The 21665-nt window shown below is 46.6% G+C and overlaps 1 protein-coding gene across 1 annotated transcript in view; it reads left to right on the top strand.

The window, feature by feature from the left end:
- The first annotated feature begins 4147 nt into the window (after positions 1 to 4147).
- efna2a (ephrin-A2a) overlaps positions 4148 to 21665 on the top strand; it is a 71931-nt gene continuing 54413 nt past the window's right edge. The window contains exon 1 of the mRNA XM_041953609.1: positions 4148 to 4290. Within this exon, the coding sequence (XP_041809543.1) occupies positions 4148 to 4290 (143 nt within the window). The remainder of the gene's footprint in view (positions 4291 to 21665) is intronic.

Raw genomic sequence — 21665 nt, 5'->3', positions numbered from 1 at the left:
GCTCTGGAAACCAATCCTCCATCTCACAAGATGAATAATTAAGATAAAACACAAGCGTGGCTATCGGGCATATCTGGCATCCATGTTTATCAACATGTTCCTCTGGGATGTGGGAGAAAGACCTCAATGACAAACTAGTTATACACCTCCTGGGCCACTAGGGGGAGGTCTTGCACTCTGCTGGTGATCAAATGCTGCTGAGCAGAGGTGACTTTACCTGCCACTCACACAATGTCAATAGTTAGTGGCTTAATCTCGAGTGCCTCCTTGGTCTTTCTGGCATTATGCGTCTTTTTTTTCTCTCCAGCTTCCTTACAGAGCCGTAGAGAGGATTAACCTCAGATCTTCTCTCCCTTTTGAGAGAGGGACAAATGAGAGAGAGAGGGAGAATTGAGTCCAGGGGTGTTTGCATTTGTGGCTGAGAGGAGCTGGGTTTTGTTGTATAATCTCAACAGTTTGTGGAATGTGGTTTTAAATATAGTGGACTTCAGCTTGGCGTAAATACCACGGCGAAGGCTCTCCTTTCTCCGCCGCATAACAAAGCATGCATGAAGGTCATGATAAGACAAACCTGTCTCATACTTGCTGGGCAACATGACATCTCAACAGCTTGTTTTAGGATGCTGAATAAGACCGTACTCTTGAGCAAATAGTTTATTTTAATGTTACCCTAAAGGTAACAGAGCTGTCACCTTTAGGAAGATATATTCAGGTGCTCCTTTTAAAAACATCTTCAGTGTATCTCTGCTAGTCAGGAATCTCCACGGCAGCTACTTGCCTCTTTGATGCCGCTTTGATACCTCACACCCCTGTTTACTTGCAGCATCTTCGTATTTCACTCTGCACCACCAGTAATTTAGAGCAGGGAGCAGTCGACACAGAATCCTCTTTGGAATATATTGAAATGCAAAGAGATTGCATAATTGGGTGGAAGGATAACTCAAAGTAACATGATCCAAACATAGATTTGAGATGTTTTTGGGTTATCAAATTCCACAAGTCACTGGCACACAAAATATGGTACTTTTTAAACCTGGCAAGCAGTATATGTGCAGCAAGGGCAAACATTTTGCAACACTGCTCTGATCCAGAAGTTGTTTGACAGCAACGGAAGAATCCATACTGTATATCTGCTATAAGCTCTGCTGCAACATCCCAAACATCAAAAATGTCACTCTGTACTTCTTACTAGTTTACTGTGCCGTGCTTGCTACAGTGCCCCTCCTCCTCTGTGCCAAATCCAGACCCCCTGGAGGTGATCCTGGCTTCATCCAGCTCCGTGTGCGCGGAACTAAATGAAACCATGTGAGGTGGTGCTCCTTCCACATCTGGCAACATTTATTTACATTAGTGCGACGGCCTCTAATCAAGCAAAATGCTGGCAAACACCAAGGCCACACACAAATGCGAACCTGGTGACTGGACGGGGGGGGCAGGGTGACCAAGTGGTTCAAGAGACCGTCCTGTATATCATTTGTGACATGTTCAATCCCCACAAAAGCCGGTTAGTCACTGAAGGAAAAAGTGCAGCATGTGTGAGAATTCAAAGCCTGGCTGCTGTGTCAGTCAGACATACATGTTGCATGCATCTGTTTTGTGTTTTGGGGTCTGGAGCTGGGAGATAATTCACGCCACTCTGGAGTTAAACTGCACGCAGACTTAACCAGCTCTAAACTCCAGGATTTAACGCCCCTTTTAAGTAAGCATGCGTCCATAGGCTGACTCTCTGACCCACATTCATTTAGATTTAGCATCACTTAGGAGGCCTCCATGTCCGGATACACCCAATGCTGTGTAGTCTGCGCAGCTTACAGGAGATTTACAATCCCTTCCAGAGTGACACAGCACAGGAGGAAAAGCCTTAAGCGGAGGTGAAGGATGTCTTTTGGTCTATAGTGGCTCCCCTTAAAAAAGCCATCAGGAGACTATCCACCTGTTTACATATGCACGCCTCAGACAGATGTTGAATAATTCATCCACAGAGGCGGACAACATGCAGCTGTATTTGGGTTACGGGGGTGCATGGGTTCTCTCCCTGCCTGAATTCCCGCAGCCCAAATTATAGGCATTACTTTGCAGGCAGAGCAAGGCAAAGCAAAACTAGGACGCTTTGCATATAAGATGCAACCGAGAGGCACAATGCGATGTAAAAGACGGGGCCGCGGGAAGGTGCAGCTGAAAATGATCACACTGGGCCCGGTAGGGTGGCGCAAATCAAGCGGCTTGATCGTGAAAGAGTTTGCAGAAAGTCCTCTGTTTTGAGGCTACAGGGTCGCTCTCTCCACTCTCCCTGCCTCTGTGATGATGGCCTTTCGGGGAATGCAAATGAACGCGATGCAAATAATTGTCTGCAATCAATTCCCATCTTGTGGAGGCAGATTGAGCTCCGGCGAGGATCAATCCGCTCCCTGGTTATCGACACATGTTAGAAGCTCTTCGTGGAAGCAATGTAGTTACTGTATCTCCCTCCACTGGCGCTGAGGCTAAATGCCTAAGATGGATGTGTTTTTGCAGACACACACACACACACACACAGGACAGAGGCAGCAGGGGTGGCAGCGCTCTGTCAGACACAGCTATCTGGAGGTTTATGGCTCACAGGTTTTAGACTCGGTGCTGCCTTCTCTTGCCCTTTGGGCCTAATGGACACTGATGGAAAATGACTCCACTGTTCCAGCGATCCATCAGACGCCCTCTCCCCCCCCCCCATCTCCGAGCTCATCCATCAGGGCCGCAGCTTTCAAACAGAGAGGGAACTTTACGGGCGCTTTGCATGTCCAGCTGCGAAATAAAGCGCCTTCAGTCAAACAGGCTGCTGTAGAGGTGATTAATAACAAGTTAACCATCACAAAGGCGATCTAAACTAGTTTCTCTCGGCTGAACTACGATACATCATCTGCTCGCACCTAAAATCCAAATCCACGTCTTATCAAAAGGGCCACTTAACTTTCACAAATAAAAAAAAATGTGTTTGCATGAGTTGAGGCTTTCCTCTTTATACCCCCGGTTGTGTATCAGCGGGGACGCAGTGAGTCAGCCAGCCCCGAGTCCCAAGAGGTAGCGCGGCACGGCACGGCGCGGCTACAGGCCCCGCCCGCGCAGAGAGGGAAAACGCGTGCGCGAGATGGGGAGAGAGAGAGGGGGGGGCGGGGGTTACTTGGACCGAATCAGGGTGCCGGCGAGTGTCGTTGCCGCCATAGGTGGAGGGTTCGCACGGGAGCGTGTTCGGATTAAAGCTGTGATCATCGACGGCTCCCCGGCGGCGCCGGTCAGCGTGACGCGCGGAGAGCGAAGAGCGCACCGCGGCTGGAGTCACATTTGGATTAGAGCCAGTGACAGCGGAGGGATCACCAAGTTGAGATGCTGTGAGAGCTCGTGGTGTTTGTGTGTGCGTGTGAGTGTGTGTGGATGTGCGAGGAGGATGCTCCCGTCGCGCTGGTGTTACTGTGCGCTAACTTTGGACTGAAAATAGCGGAGGGGAGCGCGCTCGTCCGTCTGGGATGTAATTCTTTGAACTGCGATAAGAGAAAAAGGTGAAGTGGACGCAGTTTTAGGCTGTGGAGAGATTCGCGGTGTGAGGGGAGCGGAAGAAAGCGCGCGCCGGGCTGAATACCCAACACAAATCGGGGCAAACAAATATGACGGCCGGTTTTGACGTTGTCTCGCGTCTGCTGATGAGCAACGACTCCGAAAGCAGCACAAACCTCGGATGAATTCCGGAGTGTGATTAATTGTGATTTTTTTTATTCTTTTCTGGAGAAAGAAGGGGATCTAATCCAGGTGGCGCATCTATCTCCCCGGCTGCGCGTAATGGGAGAAAAGTTTCGGACCTTGCAGAGGAGACGCACTCGCAGCATCCCGCCGTCGACGCGCGTATAAATAACATGCGCATCCCGCTGTTCCGTCCGCGGCTGACCAAGTTTGAAAGTGAATTTCAGCCGTTCAGTATGACTTGAAACAGCCTTGAGGGGAACTCGTACCAAGCCAGTTAACGATCCATGAACCGCCGACCCGATTCGTCCAAAGACGCTCAGACGGACATTAATGATCTAGAGAGGATTTCTGCAGCAGCGGCAGCAGCGCATTGAAAGCCTGATCCCAGTGAGAGAGAGAGAGAGAGAGGGAGAGGGAGAGAGATTCCACCTGGATGTCTACGATGTTGTGCCAGCTCGGGCAGAAGTGTGTGATGGAGGTGGTGGTGCTGACCATCCTGTCGTGGGTGTCGGTGTGGGCAGAGGAGAAGATCATCTTTGACAGACACGCTGTCTACTGGAACAGCTCCAACCCCAAGTGAGTTTTAGCACGAGTTAGGCCTGAGTGTGTGTGTGTGTGTGTGTGTGTGCGTGTGCGTGTGCGTGCGTGTGTGTGTGTGTGTGTGTGTGTGAGTTATCTACCTGTCTGACATGTATGGCCCTCAGAATACCCCCCCCCCCCACACACACACACACATTTTGTCCTCTTCCTGTCTCAGCAGTGCTTTGGCTGAATATTGTAATATTGATGTCTTTCATAACGAGCATACCAGACACATACACACACACACACACACACACATACACACACACACACTCAACACACTCACGCTCAAGTGGAAGTGCGCACGCACGCTGGATATTTGTTCTGTGCACAGGGAGCTCCTTTTGTCTTAGACAATGAGGGCATCCTGCCTCCTCTTCTCGTCAATGTCTCGAGACGTCTCTCTCTCTCTCTCTCACACACACACACACACACACACACACACACACACACACACACACGCACGCACGCACAGCCTTCACCTTTTCTCTCGGCTTATTTCAGCCACTCAACACACGCGCACGTTATTTCTCCGGCAGTTTACCAACACTGCTCACAAGAAAGAGCACATCCACAAATAAACACTAAAGAAAACATAAACACACGCGTGAGCGCGAGGCAGCGCGACACGCACACACACGCACCTGCCCCTCTCATTAACATGGGGCCGAGCACACTGGGGCTGTCTGTCTAATGGTTTGTGACAACCTGGTCTCTCTCTCTCTCTCTGTGTGTGTGTGTGTGTGTGTGTGTCTCGCTCTCTGTCTCTCTATCTCTCTCTTTGTGTGTGTCTCTCTCTCTCTCACACACACACACACACACTCCCTCCTCTCTCTCTCTCTCTCTCTGTCTCTCTCTCTCACCCCTTCCTCTTGTTCTCTCCCTCCTCTCTCTCTGTCTCTCTGTCTCTCTCTCTCACCCCTTCCTCTTGTTCTCTCCCTCCTCTCTCTCTGTCTCTCTCTGTCCTTCACCCCTTCCTCTTGTTCTCTCCCTCCTCTCTCTCTCTCTCTCTCTCTCTCTCTCTCTCTTTCTACCCTCTCCCTCTCTCCCAGGTAGATAAATAAACAGTGAAAGTGCTCCCTCTTGCTTGCTCACGGCTGAATTAGTTCAAACTAACAGCCCTGTCTCTCTCTGCATCAACCACACACACACACACACACACTCACACACACACACACGCTGAGCTAACAGGCCTGTCTCTGACTGCATCACTTTTCCACAGAAGGCTTCTCAAATATTTAACAGGCAAGGGGGAACATTTTCTCCCTTTCTCGCTGTCTCCCTCCGTCTTTCTGTCTTTCTTTTCGTCTCCCTGTGCTCCCTCTCTCCCACCACACACACAAACACCTACACATTGCAAACGTCACGGGGTAAATTTAAGCTATATGGACGGTTGCTGGGGGCGCTGTTATTCCGTCAGGGTCGTACGGAGAAGCCGAAGCAGAAAGGGGGCACATCAAAAATGCATTGCTACGAAAGCAATGAATCTGGACTCTGGAGCCCTGGCGAGGTTGGTTCCCCCTGTTAGACCCTGGCACTGTCATTGCTCATGCTGCGCCTTTTTTTCTTGCACACACACACACGACTGCACTTGTGAGGACCTTCCACTGACAACATTCATTCCTCAACTTTAATCTAAAGCTAATTCTCCTTCTAAACTTTGAGGATTACGGCAGGTTTTTGTGAGAAAGCAGCCCGCTGGCAGAAGCAGACGAGAAGACAGACGCCACAGTCGTCCCGGCTCGTGAACTCTGGTTTATTGCTACTTGGGTTTTTGACAAAGTTTTGGTCATAATAGTAGGACTGTACTCACCGAGGTTACTCGCTGTGATTTGTGAAGGCTGTGAAATCGCTGAAAAGAAGTCCAACGGGGCCAGAAATAGTCTTTCAGAGGATCATGCTAGTAAACAAACTCCAAGGTTAAGAGGAAATGATGGTGAAAGGTAAGTTATTCCCAGACTGCACTGGTGGAAGAAGAAACATCCAGTACCAGTGCAACAATAGAAAATCACCCCATTGTAAGAATAAGAGTGAACTATTCCAAATCCTGCAGAAGTAAACACACAGAAATACCATCAGCAAAGTTTACTGACTCACATATTATTATAAGTGTTTCATATTGTAGCTGGTCGGTGGAGGTAGAAGCAGTTTGGGTCGTTCAGTCCAGTGTTCCCAAACTGGTCGCCAGGTAAATGTGAGCGGCTGTGAGGTGATTAATGAGGTCGGTTGGACTGTTCTCTGATCTTTGCTTTTTTGTGTGTGAAGTAAAAGAGAATTTAACTTCGAAAAGTGATTTAAATGAAGGTATTTTAGGATTTTTAGAAGGGAAATCAGTGTTTGGCGGAGCTACAATTCATAATGAGGGGCTCCAAACTAGGCAACGAGGGTAGCAAGACCGAAAGTTGAACAAACACTGGATTAATTTAGATTTACTTTGTATTTTAGAAGATTATCTGATGATTTTATGTAAAATTCACTTAAACTGTAGCTGTCAGAGAAACGTAGTGGAGTTGAATCAAATAGAGACCCTCAAGAAAAAGTACAAGTAACTCGAAACCGTACTTTCTTGAAGCCAGTTGATTAAATTTACTGAATTATTTTCCATCGCTGCCAAACTGTCCATCATAAAAATCCATCATCTTGCTTCACCTCCAAATAAAGTGAATCAGCTGCATTAGCTGCTTGCTTGTTTACAACCCGTCTTATCATTTAATTGAGCTTTTCTTGCCCCATCTGACTTGTAGCAAATGTCGCCTCAATCCCAAACCTGAGACAATGCTTCGCTGAATGATAAGTGGCTAAAGCTACAAAACAAGAACCTTGAAGTTCCAAATTAATTTGGCTGAAAGTTTAATTGCAATTTTTACAAAAAATACCATTTAAAGATATTATTACTAGCAATTAAAAGCAGTCGCTATCATCTGAATGCGTGTAAATGTTGGTTCCCCTCACATTCACCTATTGCCCTCCTAACTCCTGATTGGATTGTTCGATCACATGTCCGAGAGAAACCAGGAAGTGTTGTGATGGAAGTGGGGGAACCAGGAAATGCTGCTGAAAAGAGAATCCATCTGCATCTCGCTTGTTCGTCCAGGTAGGACTGACTCTATAACACCGTGTGCTGAACCCAGACCTCACACTAACGCTGCAGCATGAACATTTTCAAGTCCTCCATGACACATTTGATGGAGGCGAATGTCTCACAGGTGAAGTTCAGGTTTGGTGACCTGTGCCGAGAAGCTCAGGGACTGTGCGAGACTAATGCGTCCCATCCTGTCATAGTGGCGGCGGCTATTGTCGGAGGCAGACAAAAAAACAGCTTGGAAAAGGAACAGCTGTGTGTCTTAATTGATCACACAACATCAAGCACACAGCTTGTATTGAGCCATCAGGATGTGTTGTCTGTTCTCGGCTGCATCAAAAGTTTGTCCCCGACAGAACAGCTTGAGGAGGACGTTCGCTACAAGGTCACAAGTGCTGACTAATATTTACGGAAGTGATCATCGCTCGCCGGTTTGGTTTTGCCAGTATGAACCGCGCAGCGGCTTTCCTGGAATCGTACCGAAAGTAATGCGGCTGCATCACCGATTGCATTTACGGCTTCCTCCCACAGCTGAAACAGCGTATGACCCACCTGGCTCGCGCAGGTGATTTGAATGCATTGCTTTGGTTTTGGCGCTTTGGTTCACTCTCGTCAGCGTGGCTTTCAGCCAGTGTGGCCTTCGCCGCTCTGCACGCTCCCTGATCAGCACCATGCGGCGGAGCGGCGAAGTCGCCATGTAGCTGGTGAACATATTGTAGCATTTAGCAGCTAAAGAGCCAGATACATCCCTCGGGGGGGGCAGTGGAGGCTGAGAACAAGAGAGTGACTGCTGGACCTGAGTTCATCAGGTGGCCAGAAACTCATGTTTAAGCTGCGAATGAGCCGCGTCTGTTTAAAAAGTGCTAATACTGAGCGGCCTCACATCAGACATGTTGGCTGCACAAACCTGTGCCATGCTCGCTGCCCTGTATCAGCCCTGGACGCTGTAGCTGGCGTGATGTCCTCAAGTTACCCATCGTGTTGGAGCGACGGTAGAAGTTACAGGAATAGGCATCTGAAAAAAATGTGCTCACGGCGAGACAACAAATGTTTTTTTGGGGTTTAACTGACGCTGTAAGAGTTGCCGTTCCCCTGCGGATACGGACTCCACGCTCCATATTTTCCACTACAGGTGATGTTTTGATTTAACTGCTTCAATTAATGTTTGTGTGCCGCCTCTCTGTGTGCCTCACTCTCCTACGCTCTACTTTTCTCTTGTGTGCTTCTTCAGGATTAATCACCATCCACGCATTTTAATCGTTTTTTTTTTTCTACCTGCTAATTAATTGCGCCGTCGCCACATTAGCCAGGTCTGCTGCCGCGGCGCCTTGATCCAAACGAGACTAACCTGGTTAAGTCCAGATGAATAAAACGACTTAAACAAATGGTCCAGCTTGAAAGAGCGGGCATATTACAAACTGGCCGAACCCTTTATGCGAAGGGCTCTGGCTCTCAGCAGGCCTATCTCTTTCAAGGTCTTGCTGGATAATAGAAAATGTATGAGATAATCCAATTCAAACAGCTCCGGCCACTTTTGGTCACGGCGGGGAGCGGCCGCTCGCACACACTCAGAGCGTTGTCCATTCTCCTGTTGTGATGAGATACGTGGCGCCGCGGCAAAGTGCCAGAACACACATTATCGCAACAGTATTGCAACACATGAACTGGAAATCTCCCAGAGCCACATAAAAGGATTTATGCCACATGCATGAAGGAATATAGGAGGCGCACACACACACACACACACACATATCTATGGACAGACACACCAGTAGGAGCTAGATGTAGGTCACAAACTCTTACACACAATCACATACAGTACAAACCACGCAGCTGTCTATTGAATAGGTGAGGCAGCTTCCATTTTTGTATTTAATCGCTGTCGTGCACACACACATGCACACACACACACACACACACAAACACTGGAGGCTAGATGTGGGGCACATGCACATGCTCATATGCACACACACCCAAACTGGCTCTCTAGTGAGTAAAAACCCATCCTTTTGCCTCTCGCTGGCTGCCACACAAGCATGCACGTGCACACACACACACACACACACACACACACACACACACACACACACACACTGAGCCCCCTTCTGGCTGCCAGGCCCATATTATAAAGCTTGCAGGTGAGGGGCTTTGTTCACCCCGAGCAGCTAATGTGCTCAGAGCAATGGGCTCTCCTCCACACACACACGCACACACACACACCCTTGGCTCAATGGTCCAGAAGGAGCACCTTATCTAATCCCATGGTTTATCCTTCAAAAGACTTTCTTTTCCTCTTCTTCTTTGTTCCCTCCTCTCTCCTCTCTCTTCATCTCTGCGTCTTTGAGGAACTCCATGTCAGTGAGCAGCGCTGATGGTTGACGACACTCTCATTCTATGGGACAGAATCTATCTCCTTGGAGACGCACACACACACACACACACACACATGCACCCACGCAGCCTTTGAGGAAGAAGTGCCTCGCGCGCAGCGCACCCACACACTCATACGTATACTGCGCAACAGAAAGTTTCGCGTGCACGCAACGAGCGCGCTGCCCGCACACACCGTTGGCACAGCCCTTGCTCATGAACTCACACACACACACACACACACCACTGTCTGTCCGCCGTGTCCCCTGTGGCGCCCAGTGATATGTGTTGTCACTAGCACTTCCTCAGCCCTACCACACACATACAGACACACACACACACAGATTTGCATCCAATTTACATGTAGACTTGTAGTCACCCCCGCTCAGTTACTGACAGTTTGTCAGACTCAAACCTGCCCCTGGGTTAAATCCATCTTCCACCGCCACCGCCGCCACCACTACCCACTCCACCTCTCCGTCTCCCCATCCTTTCTTCCTCCCTGTCTCTCCATCTTTGAGTCTCCCTATCAAGCTCTCATCTTCCACTCTCTCTTATCTCCCCTGTCTTGTATCACGGCTTCTGCTCTCCTCTCCCTCCGTCTCTCGTCCCCGTTGGGATGCGGTTAGCATGTTTCGCTTGCACAGGACCCCGCCGCAGGCAACCTCTTTCTGTACATGAACGCACAAAGCTGCAGCGCATCGGCCTGCACGCTCTCGCCATGACCTACATGATTGGACGGTGCTGTGTGTTTGTTTAAAATGTCAGCACCGTTGGGCTCATGTTTGGCGAGACCGGCCTCGTGAGCTATCTGCGGCTCACGTCGAGCTAAAAATGATACTCCGAGTAATTAAAGTCAGGGCTCCTACATCGGAAATTATTTCTCCCAGCTCAGCAGGAGAAGCAGTTACATAACAAGATCTAGTGTAGCTGATCTTAGTCATCAGCAGATTCAATGCAGTGATTGGCAGGAGGAGGTCATCTAAATATTCAGGGCCATTAGAGTGGAACAGTTTGTCTGCCTGTGATAAATGCGCTGTCAAATCCTTTAGTTAAAAGTATGAAAGTCAAAAAAAAAAGAAAAGCGGTTGTTTGACAAAATGCTTCTGTGATTCTTGACCACAGAGATGTTCCTTTGTTTCCGTTGAATAAAGAAATCTTCAAATTCTGCCAAGAGAGAGGAGACACACAGCATAATGATGTAGTTCTGAGGAAGAGGAGCTGAGACGCATCGCATTCGTACGGCGGGGTAAACGGCGGGCACGCATGATGAAACGCTCGCTACCTTCTAACTGCACGATTGAAGAACAAAGTCACGCACGCAGAAAGTTTTGATATCTGCAACACGGACAGCGAGCGTGGTGCTAAAAACATGATCGTCATGCACGGCGTCTGAACGCTGTCCCATTAAATAGATCCAAGTATTAACTGAGGACAAGTCAAAGCAAATTTCCACCGCGTTGTCGGGTGCTGTGTAAGGGCCGCAGTGGAAATAAGCCTTCATTTAACTAACTTAACTATAATTTACTAATTGTTTAAGTCATTTAACGTTCGTCATTCGCGCTGCTCTTCCCTGTTTTCTATCATTTACAAATTGAATCCGTTTTAAAGCAAACATTTTCTTTCCTTCGAGCACCAGGTGTAGCTGATTACATTAATGCCTCCCATGCAGGTGTTCCAGAGGTGTTCTCACTGTGCACGCTGGCTCTCAGCGTCATTCAAGTGATTAATTACGCCGGTGACGACGTGCTGTGAGAAAGAGCCGTTTAACGGTGTCAACTTGAGTTCTGAGTAAGACTGATGGGCCTCTTTAGGACTATTTTTCCTATTTTATAGACTAACGATGGAGCGGTTGAGTATTTTATTGGGAAGAACAGATGCATTAGTTGCAGTCTGAGATGTCATTGTGTTCTCCGGAAATTTAAATCTTGCCTTTTTACTGCCAGCAACCCTGAAATAAACCAGACGAATGGTAGTTTGCTAATGATGTTGCAGTAATAATGCATTTTCCGTGAGTTTAGGATTTATGCCACTTTCATTGTTAGTTCTTCTCCTGCTCACATAACCCGTCATAAACTGTCACATCCGGGCCTCTTACTGAGCGTCTTTCCTTTGCTCTATTATATATTATATATATTAAATTCCAAAATCAGTGTTGTCTAGTGCACACATGGCAAACACTTAGAAAAATGAAGTCCTGCAAAAGAAAACTATAAGACTCCTGCACGCTGTTGGCACAACATTTACATACAGCGATTGGAAAAATGTTGATTCATGAAGAAGCTGCATGGCTTGAATGTTGCATACAATGCAGTCGTACTTCACGTGTTGCAAGATGACGCACATATTCTGTAAGTTTCTGGTAACAATAGCTCGATTTTTCCTCTATTTCTGCCACGCATGACCTTTGATCTCCACCTCTTCATGACCCCTGTGCTCATTTGCGCTGCCAGTCATGTGTCGCACAGCGTGTCTGCTGCCTGCACATGTAGCGGTTAGCAGTAAAAATCTATGTCAGATTGAGAAATGTCTCCAGCGCCATGATTTTTACTCCTCTGCGGCAGCCATTTCTTCCCCTCACTTCAGGATTAAGGATTTTATTCTTTCCGTTATTAAGGTAGTGGCTTAGAATCATAATCCTTGTCTTAGAAATGATTTCTTTTTCAAAGTCGGTTTCCCAAAAAATATATATATTCCCACAGAGCGAATGAAACCACACCTCTGCTCTGCATTTTTTACAGGAAGGTTTTCGATCCTGCCCTGAGAGTGTGTGCATGCTGCTAAGTATCGCAATCACATCATCTGCCCATAGGAGTGTAATGCTGTGTTTAGTATGTCAGAAGCGTGGCACTGAATCTGTAATGCGATATGAAATGTTTACTTAACATCCCCCCATGTTTGATCGCTCGCACGGCGGCGCAGGTTTAAAGAATGAGCGCTGCTTCTGTTGCCACCTTCCGCTAATGAGGTTTGTTGATGGTAATGAATACGGCATTGATGGCGGCGATGATGTAAGCGCTCCGAAACAACCTGGGGAGATCCCAGGAGTTGTTCTTTTAATGAAGAGAGAGGGGAAGTGTTCGTGTTAGGAGGCAGAGGAAGTCAGCGAGGTTTTATGAGGAGGCTGAGAGGCCAACAGACAGGATGAAGGGATGAAAGCATGAATAAGAGAGGACAAAATGCGCAGATACCAGCCCAGAATATGAAAGACGCCAGACTGCACTCAATACATAGCGAACAATGGGCATTGTCATTCCTGCTCCATCCTTGTTTCTGCTCCCCTCCAATACTTCTCCTCAGGTCCCGGCTGGTTGTGCTGATTGTGTTAGCCGAGCGAAAGAATGGGACCCTTTCAGTTCTGTGTGCATGATGCTCTGATGGGACCCCGGCCGCTCAGGCTTCATATAGACCAGCTGGAGACTGATAATAACACATACAGCATGTCTGGCTACGCCTCGGACGGGTCCTGAGAGACAAAAGAAGACAAAAATGTGAAAGGGAAATAGAGAGATCAACTTGAAGGATTAGGGACACTCAGAGCATGAATATGAAGAAGGACAAAAAGTTGAACGTATAACAAAGACAAGGCCGTTCCGTTTATGCTGAGAGTTTGCGGTGGTGGCAAGAGAGTGAAAGCAAAGGAAGGGAGATGCAGAGGAGGGAGAAATTAGGCGTAAAACGTGGTGGAAATCAGAGGAGGCGAGAAAGAGGGAGGAAAAAGACGATCACTCCTGGAAGCGCGAAAGGCAGACGTGCGGCAGCGTCGCTGGAGAGAAAGCAGCCATAAGCACATGGTTGGACGGTCCCAGCAGGCGAATGTCGAGGGGCTGGCATTACGGGGGAAACACTGGCCTTTAGCACGGAGCCTCGGCCAATGTTAAAGATGCCCTCTGGCGTGAACAGCTTTTAGAGTGAGAGAGCTGGCATTTGAAATACAGGAAGCGAAGACGGAGGGATGAGGCGAAGGACGGATGTGCCGCTCATGCCGATGCTCCTCCGTTTCCCACCCGGCCTTGCGGCAGGCGAGGCTGAACTCGACGAGGAGCTGACCCCGCTAACATTCACGCTGATTATCACCTGACGTTTTTGGTTTTTTTTTTCCACCGAAAAATTTGGCAACCGAGTTCGGCCTAAAAATGTTTGGACTGCGTGTTTCATCTTTGTCATACTACACAATAGCATCACAAGACTCTTGGCTTACGTTCGCATGTGTGTGTGTGTGTGTGTGTGTGCAGCAGTAATGAAAATCGGTTTCTCATCTCCATCCAAAAAACGAATCCCCGGTAGATTCTGGAACAGTAGGAGCGGAAAGTCAAACAAAAGAAGGAGCGAGTGAATCATTTGCATTGTAATCCATCAGACGAGGCGGGGAGAAATCGTCTTATTCCCAGCCAGCTACGGACGCCCCGCTACCTGTTTCATCCAGAACGGGGCCACCGTAAACAAACCTCTCATTTGACACTATCCTAATGGGGCATAATAAGGCAGAACCAACAGATGCCGCGCGGCTCTCATGATTTTGTCGCTACTTAATTCTGCTTGGTGCTGAGGCTGCTAACTAACTCAGCCCTCTGATTCCTATACGGCCCTCCGAGGTGGCCATATGCGCGCCGCCTTCTGGTCCAGCCTGTGTGTAATTTCGCCTGAGCTACAACATCCTCTCTGACCTGCATATTAATCCTCACCTCAGGTCTAATCCTGAGCTAATTCTAAGCAAGACTCTGAGGGCTTTATATTAGCCTGCACTGGCCTCTCATCTCATGGGGGATGGGGTGAAAGGAGGTGATATTGATCATTGCGATATGATGAAGGTGATAATGATGCCACTAGTGATGATGAGCATATGGATGACAGCGGAGGTGTTAATGCTAACGGCGGTGCTTGAGTCTGTCATCGTGGCCCACAGTCCTGGCTGGAAACGTGTCTTCGGTCTCACCTCAGATATAGTAAACACATAAATTAAGCAGCTAACGCATCAGAGATTCAGGGCAGGCACAGATCCATTCAATACAATGCGGTTGTAATAGTTCATCTGGCGTTGTTGAGGATGCTGACAGCCTCAGGGACAAAAGGCCTTTTACAAAGGTTGTTTTTGGCCATCTGCATTTTAAAGCACCAGGCTGAGGGGAGCATCTTGAACTCATGTAGGTGCAGCTATTTTAAGGGATTTTCTGCACCTGAGCTGCTGATTTATTCCTTCCTTTAGAATTGTTCCCGAAGCAGCCGTATTCTCTCCATCAGGCCGGTCCAGCTCGCCACCCTCAGCATCCAAACTTAAAAAAAAACGAAAAACAAAGTGACATTTGGCATTTATTTACACAAATAAAATCAGTGTTGATCATGACGATGATGCTAATGATGTTTATGAAGAAGCCGATAATGAAAACAGCGGGAAACGTGACGATGGTGATTAAAGTTTTGATGAGGAAAATGAGGCCGGTGACAGTGATGATGATCGCGGCTGTGATGGCCGTGTCCGTGTTTTCATGTGATGTTGATTATATTAATGCTAATGATGATGATGTAATGATGATGATGGCGGTGGCGGATGAGTGTTTTTGTCCAACTATGGCAGGGAATGTGTCTTCGTTCCACAAAAGCAGACAATAAAAAAACACAATGGGAATAAGATTTATTGCTGCATAATATTTATAATAAATGTTCCATTTTCCATTGAAAGATATAAGAACAGGTATCACAAGTCAGCAGTACAGTAATATTAATTTACATTTTTGTTTACCAAACTGATGATGATTGCACTAGTATGATGAAGTTAAGGAGGATGATGATGATGGCAGTGGTGATAGCGATGAGGAGGATGCGGAGGTCAAGATTAAAATCCTGAAAGTGTGCTGCTGATAGAACCAATAACAGCGATCGCATTGATGCCAACAGAGATTGTATTGATGATCATTATGACCACGCCGCTATGATGAAGATGATGATTGGCCAACGGGGATGATGAAAAGGAGGTGAAGGAGATTAAGGGGATGCGGGATGATGATGATGCTGACCCCGATGTTTTTGACATTAGTGCTAGTGATGAAGACTGTGGATCAGTGGTGGAAGGTGAAGTACTCATTCACTCACTCAATCATTTACTCAAGTAGAAATACTCTGGTGCAAGTAAAAGTCCTGCATTCAAAAGTTCACTTAAGTAAAAGTACAAAAGTATTAACAGGAAAATATACTTAAATTACCAAAGCAAAAGTACTCATTAAGCAGAAAAACTGTATATTATTATAGTATTGGATTATAATCTATAATTTGATAGATTCATGCATGTGTGATTTTAATATTAATAATTTAATATTGGGGTTAATTTTAATGGCTGCCGTGCTGTGTAGTGTAATTTATAACGATAATAATATAAATATCTTATTTGTTGATAATATTTTGCATTAATTTGAATCTGTAAAGTAACTTGTAACTAAAGTTATGAAATAAAAGTAGTGTAAAAACTACAGTATCTGCCTCTGACATGTAGTGGTGGAAGTAAAGAGTGCCATATTGTACAGTACTTGAGTAAATGTACTTAGTTACTTTTCACCATGAGTCAGGATGACACTGATGATGATAAGAATTCCACTGGTATGATGAAGATCATGGAGCTGTTGTTCATAGTCACAATAATGATGATGATCTTAATGTGAGGAAGACCACACTGATTTGACCACAGTGATAAAGATGATGATGACACTTGTGTGCTCTGGTGTGATGAAGATTTTGATGATTAGGATCATGATGATGGTGGTGATGAGGAGGAGGAGGATAGTCGTAAAAATGATTAAAGTGATTATTATGCTGCGATAACGATGGCGGCTGTGTTGTTGTTGCGAGCACGAGTGAAAAAAACAAAAGCAATGAAAGTGATTACAAACGATGATGACAAAAGTGAGGACGGCTTTGATGACTGCAACAGTTGGACTCGTACGATGAAGATAATGACGAGGAGGAGGGGAAAGGTGAACATGATAAAATGGCGACGATGAAAATAATGATGTTGATCATGATGTTTGATAGCAGCGCTAATGATGATGGCACTGATATTAATAGAGATGACGGCGCTGGTGTGATGAAGACGATGAAGATATGTGTAACGGTAAACACAGTGATCAAGAAAAATGAAAGTAAAAATAGAACAAAATAAATCTGTCACATGTTCTGCAAAATATTGAGAATAATAGAAAACACTGGGTTTTGTGCAAATGTCACCTTCAAGTACTCTTCAGTGTACTCGAGCAGTCCTTGAGTACCACTTGAGTAATACTCGAGTATACTTGAAGTGTAAATAGTTGCTAAACTGGTGAAGTCCACCAGTGAAAATCAGGATTCGTGAACAACACAGTCACAGTACAATTGTATTCTGTCACCAATGTGTTGGAAATATACTCAAATATACTCAAAATTAAGTGAAATTAAAGTTTAATTAAGCTGCTAATGGTGTGTTACAAAATAAAAGTACTTTATTTCCATTAAAAGTATTTGCAATGTAGTACATATTTTAAAACTACACTTATGCACAATTTACAATACACTTACAATAAAGTACACTTTTTATAAGTACTTTGAAATACCACTTTAAGTATATTCATTTTTAATACATTCAAGTTGATGACATTTATTTAAAGGTACACTACTTAAAAGTATCTGTCAAACATACTTTAAATGAAGCACAAACAGTAAAAGTGTAGTTGTAAAGACTTTTCTGTACTTCAGTTATATTTCTAATACACTAAAGTCTACTACTGTTGACCTGGGTTGTGAGTATTAGTAATCTGGTTTTGATCTTAATTGGGATGTGGCGTTTACATGCAACATGAGAATCCTGATTCTAACAGCATCCAGGTTTGTGATCATCCGTGTGCAGTTTTGTCTTGACTTCTCGCCGTCTTCAGCCGCTTTGTCCGTTCAGAAACCTGGATCAGGTGCGTACACGCCACAGATCCTGGTTTTTATCGGAGTCCTCCAGGTAGCAGTCGAGGCTTATCCAGGAAATGTTGATGTTTTCATGCGCAACAATAACCGGGATGCTCCAAAAACCCGACCATTACCGGGACGCTAAACACACCTATTATAAAGAACAAGTGCAACAGATGACTGATGCAGATAATGATGATGATGATGGCGGTGGTGATGATGATGAGACACCCCGAGAGCGCCGACGACGGCTGCGCTGTTGACAATAACAAGCATATTGACACTGATGCTAATAGACGGGACATTGTTGATAACAGTGATTGTGCCGGTGCGGCGATGAATACGATGTTGAAGATGATGATGTCAAAGACAGTGTGATTAGAATTGGGTTTGAAGATACTCACAGTGATGAAAGGGCCGTGATGAGTCACCTCCTTTTTGCTGCTCTCCCAAAAAAAAAAAAAACTCCCCCCATAACTCCCCCAGCCCTCCCCTCTGTCTCGCTCTTGTAAGAGGAGAATAGGAGCACTCCATTAAGATTCTTCTTCTCTCCCCTCTGTTGCCTCTCTATGGAAAATGAAGGAGCGGGGAGGAGTTGTGAGAACATTGTTACGTTGTTTTTTGTCTTCCTGCCGCCTTCTCCTGGAACGGAGGTAGAAAATGAGGAGATTCTCCACCGATGAGATTGCCTCATTCTCTGAGGCGTCACCTCCGACAGCTGCAGAGAGGTGTTATGTCACGAGCGAGGGAGAGATCATTCCTTCTATTTTCTCTTTTTTCTCTCATATTCTCTGTGTGTGCATTCGTGGGCCTGCCTGCCAACAACTATGTGCGCACCTTTATTTCGTTGCCCGCTCTGCGTGGGCGTTCAGGTGTGGCACAGGAGTGTGCGAGTGTGTCGGCCGCGGTGTAAAAAAAAAGGATCCTTACACCGGTTTTGAAGAGCCTAATCAAAGGCTGGCAAATTTTCCTTGCCTCTTGTGTAGTTCTGAAGCAACTGCTGGGCTCCTCTTCCCCCAGCCTCCCCCTTTTTCTGCTCCCACCTTCTCTCATCCCTGATTACTGAAGGGGCTGCAGGGGGGCTCTGTTCTTCAGCGGGGCTTTGTGTTGACGTCCTTCATAGCTGTTGCACTGGAGGATCCTTATAGGAGCTGCGGGCCTCCGCCTAAACCGAGCTCCTGCAGAAAGCGCCGCTGTCTGCATTTCGTGTTCCCCACTGCGGGTGCGTGGACACAAGTGGGTGACATGCAGCTCGCTGTGGCACCAATCATCCAAAGCCTGAGGTGAAGCCAGAGACAGGAGGGAAGGAAGGAAGGAAGAGATAGTAACGGATATATTTATAGTTTATGCAAGGTGGTGAATTAGGAATATGGCTCTGAGGAGCTTCCTTGTTTTTTTTTTTTTTTTGGGTGGGGGGAGATAAGGATGTGTTATGAAATAGGAGGAGAAAAGAAATGGTCCAAATGAAATAAAGTTGGAAAAAAAAAGCTGTCAGCCATGTATCTTAATGAGATTAGTGTCTGAAGCAATTACCATGTGATTTGTTCAGGCAGGGAACACAAAAATGCTTTAAACGAATCCCAAATTTAAAAAAAAAAATGGGGGTGGGGGTGGAGGGGGGGACGGGATGGACGCAGGGGAGCGAGGAAGAGATGGAGGGGGGGTGAGGATGAAGAGAGGAGCGTGAGAGATGGAGAGAAAAGAGAGAAAATTGACAGGAGGCGTGTTGGGCTGTCTCTGGGTGCAGTGAGGAGTATAGGCTGTGGCATCCGCTGGTGGTGCTGCATACTCTCTGTTTGATCAAACACACTTCAAACACCCTCGCTGACTTCCTCCCGCACAGAGTTGGGAGACGTGTGTGTGTTCGCCTGTGTGTGTGTGTGTGTGTTTGCTGAGGAAAGCGTTATTGATGTTTTGTTTATCTAAAATGGGTCAACCCTAAACAAAACAAGCACAGCGTCTACAGTGGCGGCGATGTAAACTGCGGCGTCCCCGCGGCTCCCGGACCGTTGGATAACGTTGACCCCCCACGCTAGTGCGTGCGTGCGTGTGTGTGCGCGCACCTGTGTGTGCGCCTTTTGCACGTGCGCTGCTGCCCCTGTTATCCCTCCCCTGCCACTCTTTTCACTTTTATTAAGTTATTCGCCATTAATCGCCCTCTACACCCACCTCATTGCATGTCTTCATCCTCTCCATTTGCTCCCATTGAGGGCCTCCTCTGCACATCAGCGTCTTAAAGAGCCGCGACTCCAGAGAGCTCATTAAAGCCATTAGCGGAGAGGAGTCACAGAATAGTTAGTCTGCCACTCGCCGTTGTCTGCGCTCATATCTGTAACCGCCCCGCGCGCCAACACTCAACCTTTGACTCATCTGCGTGCACCCGCGAGGCCAGCGCCTCCTATAGGTCGCCTCCTCATGCATGTTGCATTACGCGCGCGACGTCTTTCATTTTCCTCCATTAAAATCACTCCAACACAGTCATCCTGTCACATGAATGTTTGATTAAGAACATTATTGAAGATTAGATTGATGAATTATTGATCAGCAAGGTGGGAAGCCAGCGGGGAGTAGATTAGACACGGGCCACGAGGTGTGTTTGTGCGAGTGCGCGGTTAACACATGCATGGGCCCCGTGTTTAATTGACTATGCATGCTTGCCGGTGATCGAGCGCGCGCGTGTGAGATCCAGTGATAGCGCGTGCGTGCTGCTGAGTTTGCGATCAAGGGTTCGTGCGTTTTTTCCCGAGTGTGCGCTGGAAGCATGTGATGGCTCAGCCCGGAGCCGATGGTAATTCAGCCGTGATTCTGTTGCAGGAGATCATTGTGAATTCTCTCTGATGTTACAGCAGACACTTTAACCTTACATCAACACGTCAGCAGCTCAGCGGAGGCAACATTACACTGCTGACCCTCCTTTTTTCATCTCAGTAGTGTTTTGGTGAGCGAGAGGCACCGGGTTCATATCCCAGACAGGCCTCCGATTTGCAGTCAGTGCAACAGATTTATTTACAAAACTGCTAAAAGAGCACACTTACTGTAGTTGTGTAATTGTCAGTCAGCTGTGGGTGGAGGTGTGAATAATGCTGTGGTGGATAGGTGTTAGATGGCGTCAAAATAAAGTGGTGCACAGGCAAAGAGCCAGAAAGAGAAAGTGAACGCATCTGTGATGTTTTGCAGAGCCAGAGGGCCGTCCGGACTGTAGAAAAACACGCCGTTAGCGCCTGTGATGTTATAGCTCTCTGATGGGACGTCTCGAAGCCAGAAGCTTCGATTGGGCCCCCGTCGGCACCATCTCATCGGGTATTCAGGAAACGGGAAAACAGGGCAGCTGAGCATCATGGCCCAGCGATACATAGCCTGCAACACTGATTAGTTAGGCAGGCCCGTTCCCAAAAATACTGCAAGTCTTTTGTTGTGTGCTGAAATTATTTTTATTCCTGCATGAGATGTGAGCAGCACCAACTCATCGCAGACGCGATGCGATCACATTAAAGTTATCCTGCTTTATTCCAACCTGGGTTATTGGATTTACAGGAATAAATGTGGCTTTTGTGCCTCTACAGGTTAGGCTAGCTTTGCACTTGCACCCCCACTGTAGTGATTCAGGGAAACTAGCTTTCCAAATAGACATGTTTTTTGTGTGAGTCATTTCACGTTCTTTCCACTATATAAACTTCATCCTCATAATCTTCTTAATAGAGCTATAAGCCAAAGAACACTTACCATCAAGACCCACATTAAATGAAGTGTAATTAGCAGTGAAAAATGCAACTTCTTGCGTCAGAAATATACATTTATATTGAGAATATATGTTGCGGTTTTTCCTAATCACTTCAATGCAGTCAGCGTTTTTGCATCTCATCAGTGAAAAGTTTGCTTTTCCAGACATGATAGTTTTGTTCCAACATGAGATAAATGCCGTTTTGATTTTGGAAAAACACACACGTCATCCTCATCCTCATTATCTGATGACATAATTGTCTCCACTTTTTAAACT

This window comes from Chelmon rostratus, chromosome 15 (assembly GCF_017976325.1).
Source record: "Chelmon rostratus isolate fCheRos1 chromosome 15, fCheRos1.pri, whole genome shotgun sequence".
Classification (NCBI taxonomy): Eukaryota; Metazoa; Chordata; class Actinopteri; order Chaetodontiformes; family Chaetodontidae; genus Chelmon; species Chelmon rostratus.
Note: the sequence above shows the minus strand (reverse complement) of the source record. Positions and strands in the feature narration are given on the sequence as shown.